This window comes from Ursus maritimus, unplaced genomic scaffold (assembly GCF_017311325.1).
Source record: "Ursus maritimus isolate PB19 unplaced genomic scaffold, ASM1731132v1 scaffold_13, whole genome shotgun sequence".
Lineage (NCBI taxonomy): Eukaryota > Metazoa > Chordata > Mammalia > Carnivora > Ursidae > Ursus > Ursus maritimus.
The window spans coordinates 12,924,794-12,938,867 of NW_024423675.1; the positions used below are offsets into that span (position 1 = coordinate 12,924,794).

The 14,074-nt window shown below is 34.1% G+C and overlaps 1 protein-coding gene across 1 annotated transcript in view; it reads right to left on the reverse strand.

Annotated features, from left to right (window-relative positions):
• ASCC3 (activating signal cointegrator 1 complex subunit 3) overlaps positions 1 to 14,074 on the reverse strand; it is a 321,764-nt gene that overhangs the window by 150,664 nt on the left and 157,026 nt on the right. Inside the window, exon 14 of the mRNA XM_040627571.1 lies at positions 2,167 to 2,301. Coding sequence (XP_040483505.1) covers positions 2,167 to 2,301 — 135 coding nt within the window. The remainder of the gene's footprint in view (positions 1 to 2,166; positions 2,302 to 14,074) is intronic.

The following is a 14,074-nucleotide window of genomic DNA, read 5'->3' on the forward strand; positions in this document are numbered from 1 at the left end:
TGAGGTCATCTCATAATGTTTGTCTCAGAGGAACAAAGGCGAAAGAAAGTAATTTGGGGGTACCTACTATCAGCCAAATATTATATGAAAGGCTGGGAATATAACAGTGAACAGGACAATGTTCCTTGAAAACATGTACTTATTAATAAATGTTTGTGGATGTCATCTTGTTAAAAAAAATCCAATAACAACAGGTAGACTGGATAAAAATCAAATATAATAAAAATTTTTTAAGAGGGTATAATAAAAATGACTTGGGATTTTCAAGTCTACTTAATTGTATTAAAACTTTCCATTTCTTCAGGTCTCTCTCTCTCTCTCTTTTTTTTTTACCATAGTGATCTGTGAATCTGTTTGGTGACAATGCCCTAAATAAACATTATTTGAAAATGTCTCTATATAAATTATTTCTATATGCTTTATTTCATGCTATATTTGAATTATTTACACATATGCCATATCAAGGGATAATAATGCTCCAAATCTATATCAAAATTTCTGTGAGGACTGAATGAGTTATGGATAAAGCAATGAAAACAATGCCAGGTACCAGTAAACACTTGATATGTGTTAAACACTATTATTACAGGAATTAAATAATAAACCTGCAACACTTGGAATAAGCAATAGCTTTCAGAATTGAGCAGTATGAAGTAACCAGAAATCCACAAGGTGGCTCTCAAGGCTTGGCTTTTAAACACAACAGGGTTGCTTTATATTTCCAAAGAAATGAAAGAAGACTTATGAATGCCAACCTGACTTTTCAAAGACACTCATGAATTCATAATTAATAAACAACTGGAAGACTACAAAGCTGTTTAATGAGTGTTATGTAATAGAAATTTTATAAAGTGGAAAAAAATGAAAATGAACAAATCTTATAGTTCTAAATTTAAAGAATCATGTTCAAACAACTGACATCACATTTATCATATTCAGAATTTAAAATGTCAGTATAAAATGGTGAAATTCATAGTGGAGTCACAATAATTAAATACATTTTCCCGAGATGATCAATGAGAAAGCATACAGCACAAGGCCTGGCAGCCAGCAGCTGTTCAGTGAACATCAGTTAAATCTTATGCATATGAAGTACTTTGAATATACTATCATTTTATGCCCACTGACTTTTTCGTTTGAAAATTTATTTTCATTGCTTTAAATCAGGGCAAACATTTTCTGTAAAGGGCCATACTTAAGGTTTATTAGTGGGCCGCATAGTCCTTGTAGTAACCATTCATTCTTCCCTTGTGGTGTAAAAACAAAAAGCAGCCATTGACAAAGGAGTCTGGCTATTTTCTAATAAAACCTTAATTACAAAAACAGGTGGTCACCTTTGGCCTTCAGGTTGTAGTCTATCTATTCTTGATCTAAATCATTATCTCACATAATTAACTAAAATCTTCTGTAAATCTTAGGATACTATCGATACTCAAATTACTTGGGGAAGGGCTTCTCAAACTGTAATGTGCAGTAAATCACCTAGGGATTGAGGCAAAAATGCAGATTATGATTTGGTAAATTTGGTATGGGGCCTGTGGTTCTGCATTGCTAAAGGGGATCCAGGCTTTTAAGGTCCTTTGAACATACACTGAGTAGCAAGGCTGTCAAACTCCCCGGGTCTCAAACTTTTATTTTCTTTCTTTTTTTAAAGGTCTTATTTTTAAGTAATCATTACACCCAAAGATACAACTCCAAGATCAAGAGTCACATGCTCCACTGACAAGCCAGCCAGGCACCCCTAAACTTTCACATTCTTGAAAAGAACTTTTATTTATGCAGCTTTCATCTGTCCATATGAACCTCAGAAATTAAAACTGAGAAATTAAAAAATATTAATCTATAATTTTTAAGAGGCTAATAACTCTATTAGATATTAACATATTTTATGAAACTTAACTGTATTTTACCTTTTAACTGTATTTTAAAGAGTAGGACTAAACACAATTCCAACCATATGGATAGATGAGATAATTGAACACATCGTGCCCTGGAATTCTTTGGAAGATCATTAAATAAAAAAAAAATAAAGATTATAACATGATAAATATGTAAAATTAACTCCTTGGAAATTGGAGACCATTCATCTGTCAAATATAAAATAACTGTATTATCTGGCACATGATATGCTTTAGTTCTTTTATCTTGACGTCATTTGTTCCCTACCTGTTTTTCTGCATGTCCATAGTCAGGTCCTTGTGTAGGTAAAAAGAAGGAAATCTGACCACTATTTTTTGCTCTTTCTATTAGAGACATAGCTGTTCTTACAGTGGCATTTCGAGCATGTACAAACACCATCACCTGAAATAAAGAAAAGAAGTTTGTTTAATACTGAAATTCATTGAAAGATAGCTTAACACTAGTCTGAAAATCTGTGTGTATACACACACACACACACACACACACAAACTATTTATTTTCCAAAATACAACCCCCAGTTTATGAATTCCCCAACATTTCCTTATTTTAGGACAAAGTGTATATAGGATAAAGACAAGTTAAATAAAATTCAATAACAAGGCTTTATATACTGTCAACCTATAAATTGGTGGAAGTCAGAACTGAAATTAATGGATTCTATAAAATGTTGAGTTTAATTTGTGCTTTTTTCTTTCGAAGACATGATTCATGAGTGCACTCATATATTATGGGGACAGAGTACAAAAATATATGAGCGCCTTACTTCTCCACTGTCAATGAAATTTCCAGTATCATAAAGATTTTAAAGAAAATGAAAACAATAAAAACTCTCTTCCTTGGACAAAATTATGTCTAAGAACAACCATTTAGAATAGAGTTTTGGGAACTGCTGGAGATGAAAATGCTTCTAGAGAGGCATTTGGAATTTTCTGCCTTTTTTTTTTTTTTTTACCTTCTCATGGAATTACTCACAAAGTAACTGTGGAAATCTGGATTAGGGGGAAGTTACATATCTGGATGCTTTGTCAAGTAGAAGTGGAAAAAAGTATTTTCAGGGACAGTCACCAGGCAGAATGTCAATGCAACAGAAGAGAATGAAATCAGAGAGTGAGGAGCACTCTGCATCTGCTGCCTATCAGTGCTTCTCTCTGGTGTCTTTTCTTCTTTGGCTTCCATGTCCCCTCACATTCAGCTCAACACCAGACTTCCCAAAGAGCCATCACTATAATAAAGTAATTTTATTCTTTCATATGGACAACTGATCTTTTTCAATTTTATATGATGTGAATAAAGTATCTATCTCTAAGTAATTTGGCATTTGAATCAAAATCTGAAACATACAAAGGACTATCAGCAGTGTGGGAGCTCTGGGTGACTCACAGACAAGTTCTAGCCCCAGTTTCCAACCAGAGACCTCTAAAACTCTCTAGAGTTATCATGGTATCCCCCTTAGGCCTCAGCAAGGCGGAGGTCCTAATTCTTACTTTTTCCTCAATCTCTCTCCATATTTATCTGTTAATTGTGTTTTCCTAGAAGCTAGAACATTTGTGGTTATTTCCATAGTACACATTTAGAAAAATAAGCAACTGATGGTTTTAGTCAAGGAATTGATAGGCTCATGCTAGTTGACCTAAGTAAAAGAGAAAGTCATTTTGAAAATGAACAAAAGTGAAAGGGGAAGTCAAATCCCTTGACCTGGGATTTGACCAGAAAGGAGATGGAGTGACACAGATCTAGAGCGCACACTGTATAATTTACTCGCAGAAATCTTATGCCTATTAACGTGTTAAAGAAACTGCTCCATGTACGGGATGCCAATATAATTTAGAGGAGTGTAAAATCACAGAGAATAAACATTCAAGAAACTGGAATGCTTAAATTATTAATATTCTTTTAGGAAGTGTTCAAAGTCAAGGAGAGCAGATAATCTGGAGAAGACCAAAATTCCTCAATGAAAAGCTCCCAAAGCATTTAGAGACAATAAAACAAGAATTGCAAGTCATCTAGAGAGATTTAACATTAATCACCGCCATCAAGGATATAAAGCGTAAGCTTTCATACTTGGTTAGAGCTCTAACTGATTGGCTGATACTAATGTGTTTTCAAAAGAAATATCATAAGAATATCTCTAAAGAGCATATGAATGAAATTTATTTCAGTAAGCTTCATGTACACTTGGAAAATTCTTCTGTTTTCCTTATTTTCAACTAAAAAAACCCTCCAAATCTGACTTCGATAGGCTCTCTAGCTTTCTGGGGAAACACCGTTATCTCAAGGGATGTTAAGAGACTACCACTCAAGCTCACTGTAATATTTTCATCATTATTGACATAAACTGTTTAATACAAGGTTAGAGAGAAAATTCTGTGAACTATAATGCCCTCCTGAAGCTTTACCAGTTCGGAATCTCTCAGATTCTACCATCCTGTCTGTTGTAAAAAGTAAGAGTATTTCAACAGTGAGTTTCTTCTTAAAAAGTTAAGGCAGACTTCTTCTCTCTTATATAAAATTAAATTTTATTACACACAAAGCCTCACTAAACTCTAATATTACATTTTAAGAAAATCTCAATTAAAATGAAATTATTTATTTTTTAATTAATTTATCCATTTATTCAAATCTTTCTGAGACTTCTGAGAATCACTGTCAAGCCCTGAGAATTCTGCGAAAGAGAGGGGCAGTCTCTGCCCTCACGGAGATGACAATCTAGCATGATGTATTAAATAAGCACAAAATATTTTTTAATTGCTAAGTATTTACTAGCCATGGATGTGTATAATACTGTTGAAAGAGTAAATATGAAAATGGACAAGACATTGTCCCTTCTGTAAAAGACATGTACAATTTAAGGAAGGAGAAAAAAAAACTGTACACACGGAGCATGGATAACATAGGAATGCTAAGCACGGAGCTGGCGGGTCACCTTCATTCATCCATTGCACTGTATTTACACGGTACCTACTGACTACCAAACCACGCACTAAGCACCACGGATACAATCAATGATAAATACATCCCAAGGCTCCAAATTGGTCTGCTCCTGTTGGTAAGGAAGAATCACTAGCAATCAGCCCTACCGGGCTATAGAAGCAGGTACAGGCTGGATGGAGGAGTCTATAGTAGTATTTAAAGGAGGGCACATGTTGTGATGAGCACTGAGTGTTATATGCAACTAATGAATCATTGAACACTACATCAAAAACTAATGGTGGCTAACAACATAATAAAAAAATAATAAAACAGAATATTTATCCTTGGTAATGTTAGTGTGTTAGCTTGAAGAAGTACAGTCTCTTTTCAAAGTTTCTTTCACTAAGACCCAGGGACCTCTTCGTGGGAATCAGTGCTGGTGCTCATTAAAATAGACTTCTGGGTCCTCCCCTAAAACCGAGTAAGAATATCTAGGGGTGGGAACTAAAAATTGAATTATTAACAACTTTTGAGATGACTAGTGCACTACTGTGTGAAATTAGTTAATAATCACGACCAACTTAGTTTTCTTCTCCTAAGTAAGGTTAAAAGGAAACATAAATAAAACCACTACTACAAAGATGATGATTTAAAAAACTTCCCAATAACCTATCTTTATTTACCTATATATATGAAACATCAGGGAATATGAAGGTATTTCATATAACCAGTATAGCCCCAAGATCATTTCCCAGATGGGTTTTTATAATGCAACCAGATTTCTATTCTCCATAATTCAAATGCCACATTATGTAAATCCTGTTGATACGAAGAACATAAGGGAAAATAAAATATGACCCTAAATCTTCATTAATTATTTCAGTCTGACTTATCAACTTATCACTTTGCAAATTATTTTCTATGGCAGCCAAGAGAAATATTAGTTACAACTTAAAGTAGCAATTTCTTTTTATTAAATAATCCATCACTTCTTGTTCAGTAAAATAAACTCTTTTCTTTATTAAGAATTTTCTGTTTAGAGGCTCCAACAGAAGCCATTACAAGGTTTTGGGTCTCTATAACATACTTGATTTTACGGTTTGTTAATTTGGTTAATTAATTTAAATAGACATATAAAAATTATAACTACCAGAGAGGACAGCACTGTTTCATTTGGCAGAAATAACTGCAAATTAATCTTAGAAACACTACTGGTAACCGAACAGCAGTTAAATGGGCATGTGTCATTAAAATAAGATTATAACAATAGATTCAAGTCAACAACATTGGTAAATTTTAATTGTTTTATGAAACTGTTTATATTTTTACTTGAGGTTTGTTAGATTAATACATTTAAAAATATTGTATATACTTGTTTGTAGTTTAAAAAGCCATTTAGTTTAAGAATATATAATTAAATCAGTCCTGAGCTAGGAGAGAAAGTATGTGAATTTGCGTTTTGGTCCTGTTATTTGATGTGCCAAAGACAGTGTTCTTTACATGATGTGCTGATTAAAAGTAATGAAAGAGTGAGGGGCGCCTGGGTGGCTCAGTCAGTTAAGCACCTGCCTTCAGCTCAGGTCATGATCTCAGGGTCCTGGGTTCGAGTCCCGCATCGGACTCCCTGCTCAGCGGGGAGCCTGCTTCTCCCTTTGCCTGCCACTTCTGCTGCTCATGCTTGCTCTCTCTCTCTCTCTCTGACAAATAAATAAAATCTTTAAAAAAAAAAGTAATGAAAGAGTGAAAGCTGAGATAAATAATCATTCAAAAAACTAGAACGTTTAAGTAACTCATATTGTTTCAATGTATTCAGAGGGAAGGACATATTATTTGAAAAATACCAAAATTCTACTTTGAAACATTATTAAAGAGCAGTGATTTAGAACAAACTACTTAATCTCTCCAATTCTTACTTCCCCCACTCCACAGATAGTTACCAGAGTCACAGGATTACTATAAAGTTTGAAGTACATAAAGTGAAAATACTGCATTTAGTAAAGTCATAGCTCTCAAACTTTAGAACACTTTGAAATCATTTAAAAACACAATTGTTGCTCCCTTCCTCTACCACCCTTTCAGATTAAGTAGGTGTGAGGCAAGCCAGGACTTTGCATTTCTTTTTTTTTTTTTTTTTAAATGAGTTATTTATTTGAGAGAGAGACAGAGAGACAGAGCATGAGCAGGGGGAGGGGCAGAGGGAGAAGCAGGCTCCCCACTTAGCAGGAAACCCAGATGCAGATGCAGCTCGTTCCCAGAACCCTGAGATCACGACCGGAGCCGAAGGCAGATGCTCAACTGACTGAGCCAACCGGGCGTCCAAGACTTTGCATTTCTAACGTTCCAAGGAGATGCTAACACTCTTTGTACAGCAACTTCGAAAACCTCTGTCAGAACTGGTACGTATCAGCACCACTGTAAGGGTAATAAACAATAAAATGAATTTGGCCTAAAAGACTAAATGGTGAGATCAGTAAAAGACTGCTATAAATTGACACCTATGTATTTATTTCTCATTGATGCCAAGGGTGTACATATCTAACACCAAATAACTTAAAAGACCATTTATCCTTTAATCTTTTGTAAAGGTGCTGTGCAAGATGAATGAGAAGTAAAAAGGAAGTTAAATGAATATTGAAGCCTGAGATTATTTGAAAACAGGAGGGAGGAGGGCAAGGATTAACTGAAGTGTTGAATCAAAGACTCTTCCCTAGAAATTTCCACTAAGAAGGTAGACTGAAAAGGAAATATCTGAAAAACAGACAACACGGCAGATAGATGTTCCACAGAAAATGCTGCTGAGGAATGACATTCTTTAACATATGGTATTCGCTTTTGCATGGGTTAAAGAATGAGGCCTGGGGGCGCCTGGGTGGCACAGCGGTTAAGCGTCTGCCTTCGGCTCAGTGCGTGATCCTAGCGTTATGGGATCGAGCCCCACATTAGGCTCTTCCGCTATGAGCCTGCTTCTTCCTCTCCCACTCCCCCTGCTTGTGTTCCCTCTCTCGCTGGCTGTCTCTATCTCTGTCGAATAAATAAATAAAATCTTTAAAAAAAAAAAAAAAGAATGAGGCCTGAGGGTGAGGAGTTTTACATCCTAGCGAATTATGCTTTCACTCTAACTGGCCTGGTAGGTGACTTGCTCTCAGTTCTTTCCAACCTTCTTTACCCAGGTTCCTCCAGAGAATTAAGCCCTAATGAAATAAACAAAAAGTGATTCTAAAACTGCATGGTCCCCAGACCAGCAGCATCAGCCTCCCCTGGGAACCTGTCAGAACTGCAAACACCAGATCTGAGCCCATGACCCTGAAGTTGGGGCTCGGCAATCTGGTTCGATGAGATCTCCAGGTGATTCTGATACATGTTATGTTAACATCTGAGAGCCCTGCTTCAAGCCACCCATTATAAGCTCAAAAACAAAAACAAAACCTTCCCTGTACCCCATTTAGAACATTCTGGTATCTCTGGGAGGATGGAGAACACAGGCAAATCATCTTCTATGTTCTATCATAGTTTGAATGGGGAGTGCCACTACAGATGTGTTTCAGATATTCTTGTATACCACAGAGAGTGTAAGCACAAAATAGTTTTGATGGCTGTGGTCATATTACCACATCTGTGTTATCAGGGAAATGCAATTTTAAAAGGTTTGATTCTGCAGCCAGGAGACATCTGTGGTGGGATGCTACCAGTAAGGACAGAGTTCTCATTTTAGGCCTGCCAATGCTGGCCAGCTGAAGACACTCAAATCATCTGAAGATCTTTTCACATCAGTGCACAGTTTCTTCATTTATTTTTTACATTTGCATAGTATTCCATTACTTAGAAATGCCATAATTTATTTAACTAGTCCTTGTTTGATGGACATTTATGTTGTTTTCAATCTTTCATTATTTAAAGCAATGACATAATAAATAGCTGTTCACAAGATATTTCACATGTTTGTGAATATATTTGTTGGACAAGTTCACAGATGTGAAACTGTTGGGTCAAATATATATGACAAATTCATTTAACTATTTCCTTATTCTGAACACTGTTTTATTATTGGAGATTTTTTTCTTATAAATTTGTAGGTGTTCTTCATATATGGAAGGTAATATGCTTTGTCTTTTTCTATATTGCAAATATTTTATTCTAGTCTACATTTTATCTTTTGACTTTGTTTATGGTACCTTGTTTAGTACGGAAACAGTTAATTTTTCTTTAACTCTATCAGCATTTTTCTCTGTGGCATCTGAGAAATTTACAGACAAGCAAGTAAAAATAGTCATAAACATTTGAAAAGGTGCTGAACTTCACAAGCACTTTGTGGCTCTGGTAATCCAATATTAGGTACAAACAGCACTGGATTTTGCTCTCACAAATGGATATCTTTCCAGTGCTAAATGAAAAACAATCAAGTTGAAGAACAATTTCCATAGTAGTATTCTGAGTATATATGTAGAGGATGTCTGTGTTTAAAATTAGAGACATGGATGGACACCCACCAATTTAAATACCTCACAAAATGAAAATGGGAGTGGGGGAGGATCAAAAGATGTTTCCTTTGTATATCTTGTATTGTCTGTCTTACCCACTGAAATAAGCCCTAACAGTTTTATAATGAAATATATAAATTATATTGAACAGAAAAAATCATCAATGATGACAATGAGGTTGTAAGAGTTTATAATATTTGATATGATTATTTTATTGCTAAGGAATTTATGGTGTCCAAGTAAAAACTTAAAGGAAACATATTTAATAATGTACTTATAAGGGCGATGGTGGTCCTTTTAATCTAAGTGACAAATTTATCTTGTTTCAGAGTACCTGTGAATGCTTTAAGAAGAAAAGAAAGATGCTCTCACAGAAGAAAATGGATAGCATTTCAAGGAAAGTATACAGAACTCAAAGGTACAGAGAAGAGAGCAAATACATAGGGTGGTAAATACACAATTTTGACAAAAATGGACATGTGGACAGAGGAGCAGTAATATCTGGAAAAGCAAATAACAATCTCCTTATAAAATATGTATTAAGATAAAAAAATCATTCAAGACTCATAAAAAAATGATACCACTAAAAGTGATACTTGAGAAATTATTTTTATGTTAGAGATAGATTTTAAACTGAATAGAGAGAAGGCTATCACTATGAAAAAAATATGACTCAAGGAAGTATAAAAAAAACAGCAGACAAAATATAGGAAAAAACGAGAGATGATTTTATCATTGTAAACTGACAGGACAATCAACAGGAAAAAATTTTAAAGGGTGGGGTTAATGTAAAAAAGGGGTGCTCTGTTTTTTATGAAGACTCAAGATGAGCAAGAGAGTATTTAGGAATCCCTGAGAGTTAGTGTGATTGTTGGAGACAGATGTGACAAAAGGGGATTCTGATTTAAACATTTTAAAATACAGCTCTGCAGCCAATGAACTGCTTGAAAAGTTAGTATAAGTTCATAAAAATTCATTAAGAAAAAGAGAAGAAGCCCTTTTACCTACAGGGGGGAGAGGGATGTTACTAATACGGTCAGATTAAAATAATAAAAATTTCCCTGATGCTTCCAGATAGAAATGATATTTTATTCTTTCGAGCATCTAACAAATCCATGTGCTCCTTCCCTCAAGCATTAATCACTGACTACCTTTTTTAAAAAGCGACTTTTATGCTTGCCATAGCTCCTCTGCAAGTCTGCCGTCATCTAACAATTACATGACAGGCACCTGGGACATAACTGTGGGCAAGCCCAGCACTGGTCTCTGTGCTTTTGGAGCTTCTATTTAGTTACTAAGGTGAAAGACTGGAGTCTGAGAAGATTGGGAACACAGAAGCTGCTATTCATTACATGAACAACCATGGGAGGAAACAGTGACAACAACAACAACAACAACAAAAAGGAAAAAGAAATGAAAAGCATAATTGAAAAAATAATTGGAGTCCTCTCTTAAAGTTAGCAAATTACTTGATTTAAAGGTCATGACATTTCAAGTTTCTTCATTACTGGTCTTTGGATGTCATCTCTTTAAATTCTTCCTATTGTTCAAAACCTCCATGCATTTCTATGTGTCCAGGCCTTTGCTTATGTTTTATTTTGCTTAGGTCTCCTGCCAAATTCTCCTGTGGAAATTCTACAAACCTTTAAACCCAGTTCTAATGTTTCATCTCCAATCTCTCTAGGGAAATTAATCATTCCCACAGCACTCTGTTCATACTTGTGTAATCTCAGCATATACATGGGTTTCCACCCTGATGTTAATAACTGCTAGGACTAACAATAAAAGGCAAGATTTATTAAATGCTTATTATGTGCTAGGTCCAGTAGTAGGTGCCATGCATAGTTCTCTATCTCACTATTAACAACACCATTAGATAGGTAATGCTATTAGTGTTTTACAGATGAGAAAACTGAAGCTCAGAGTTTTAATAACTTGCTACTCATTCAAGAGCAGAATAGGGAAATTAGCCTCATTCGAAAGCCTACTTTTTTGCACCAAGTTCTATTCCCTCCTTGGGTGTTGCCTAAAGGCAAGTTTACATCTTACTCATTTTGAGGTCTCCTTGTCATCCCCTGTCCCACTCTCCAAACTATCATTCAATCAATAGGTACTCAATAAATGACAGCTGAAATTACAATGTTAAAAATGATCAGTTTTCACAGAAAACATTTATTTTTTAAAATATTTATGAGTAGAAATTCACATTTAAAAGTTTATAAATTATAATACGATGTAGGCTGAGTTAATACTTTCACTGATGCATTTATGAGAATATGGGGTATCAAGTTAACTTCCAATTACCCAACTAGATAATTAACTTTCTTGGATTGTTTTTAAAAATGTATTAGTAAACATTTTACTGATATTTAATAAACTAAAATTGCTACTGATAGTCTTCTCATACTGTTGTAAAGCTACATGTGTATGTATTTTAATGTCATTGCAAAGTTCAAAATTTGTGATTTAAAAAAGAAACAACTTATAAAATGAGCTTATTCTGAGAGCATCTTAACACAAATTCTGGACTTTGAAGTCAAAGATAGTTCCTAAGTCAAAGCTACCTATATTTCCAATTAATCAAATTAATCAAATTCATTAACCAAAACAATGTCCTACTGATGGACATGAATAAAGAAAGTATTCATATGTTTTTGTAATGATACTACTCTACGGATTAACTAGTATTACTAAAAGTAATAGTTCAGCTCTGAAAATAGGGCTAAAATAATAAAATTTAAAATAATCTATTTTAATAATCATGGGTATAACAACTAGCATTTATTATCAGATATTCCTGGCAACCAACTAAATTACTAACGCATATTTTTAGTTTAAAATTACGTGGTTAAATGTTTATCAGATATATCATGAAAATACAAACTACCTCAAACAGGGTTAATTAACCTTGTCCTACCTATATCTGAAAACTGTATAATTCACTGAATAGTCTTCATGCATCAAATTATGCAAATAAACCAAGAAAAGTAATCTGGAGTAGAGAGAACCGGTTCCGCAGCTCCAAGCTGTGTAATTAGATCTACACTCGGCAATTCACAGCCACCTCTGGACTCTCACGCTGAGAATCTGCAGTTCTTCTCAAGAAACCTAAGCTTTTAAGTGATAAACAGATTCAGGTTATCATTACTGAATTATATTTAGGGCACTACTCTGAAAGTGAAATATATTCTTTGCAAATTTCTTTAAAGGAGTAAGTTTTAATATTTATCAGTTTCTATGTTTGAGTTGTAGGGAGCTTTAACTGCTATATTTGGTTAAAAGAAATCTATGATACTTCACATTTTCTAAACCCTAAAAGATACTTGTTATCAAAATGTATAATAATAATGAAAACAAACTTGGACAACTTAGTGTACACTCCACACCATAAGAGCGAAAATACATATCATTTTTCTAGCTAAGTACACTGTAAAGAAAAAAATCTTATGATCAATTAACCATACATCAGGACACTGTACAATATACTTAGAAGCATAAGACAGTTCTATTCAACATAGTCTCTAAAATATTAAGACTACAAACTTACAGAGAAAAAAGTGTTTTTAAAATTTCAAAATGATATATATTTTGAATGTATTTTCCCTTTACTATAAACTTTTTCTTTAATTAAAAAAATGTTTTCTTAAGACATTAAACATATGTATATCTTTTAGAGGTAATATAATTTATGTTATCCAAAAGATGCTTGAATAAATTTTCTATAAATTCTTAGTTCAGGTCTTGTTCATATGTGCACCATATACATTTATGCATTCAATAATCTGGAATCTGAATTCATTTTTTTTTTTTTTTTAACTGGGCTCCATGCTGCAGGGCCTTTCCTCAGGACCCTGAGATCAAGACCTGAGCTGAGATCAGGAGTTGGCCACTTAACTGACTGAGCACCCAGGCACCCCTGAAATCATTTGTAAAACATTCACTATACTTATAAACTTAAGTAACTTCATGATAGTGTACATGCTGTGGATGAAAGTGAATTTTATACATTAAAACTGTCTTAAGCATAGAAAATATTAGAATTTTCTTCTAGCTTTTTTATAAAATACAAAAGTGAATAAACACATCAAGAATATTCATTTTACTTGCTCATAATTACTTAAACAAATTTAAGATACTCAAACTAATTTTTTTAAGAAAAAATTCTTATCAATCTAGACAAAACGGTTATCTGATGCCAAACTAACCTATATAACATATTTTAGTCTTATTTTAAATACCAACAGAGTTTTAGACCTATGTTTTAATCATAATTCAGCATCTGTATAGTCGAAAAGCTTGGGCAAGTTTACCCATGCTTCGTTTTTTTACCTGTAAAATGGAGATAATAGTACATACCTTACAAGGCTGATGTAGATACAACAAACAATAATTAGAAAATACCAGAAAAAAGCCTATCACATAAAATGGGGTCCATTCAGTAGGAAAAAAAAATTTAGTTGTTTTACAAAGGTCTTCCTTACATTTATTCCAAATCTGATCCCTACCCATCCCACTCACTGGGGCCAAGATCAGTATTGTTCTCCAAGGCAACAGAAAACAAATGCACTTGTTTGCACACATAAGAATTCTTCAAAGATTTGAAAAATTCTATCGTGTCTCCAGTATTGACTGTGCTTTCCTCAGCTAAACATCATCAGTTCTCATGCTGTTTTCCATAAATGATAGTTATTATGGCTTGCCATAGGTGCCATTTTTATTCTTTATTCTTTTTTAATATAAAAAGAATGTACTGAAGAGAATTTGTT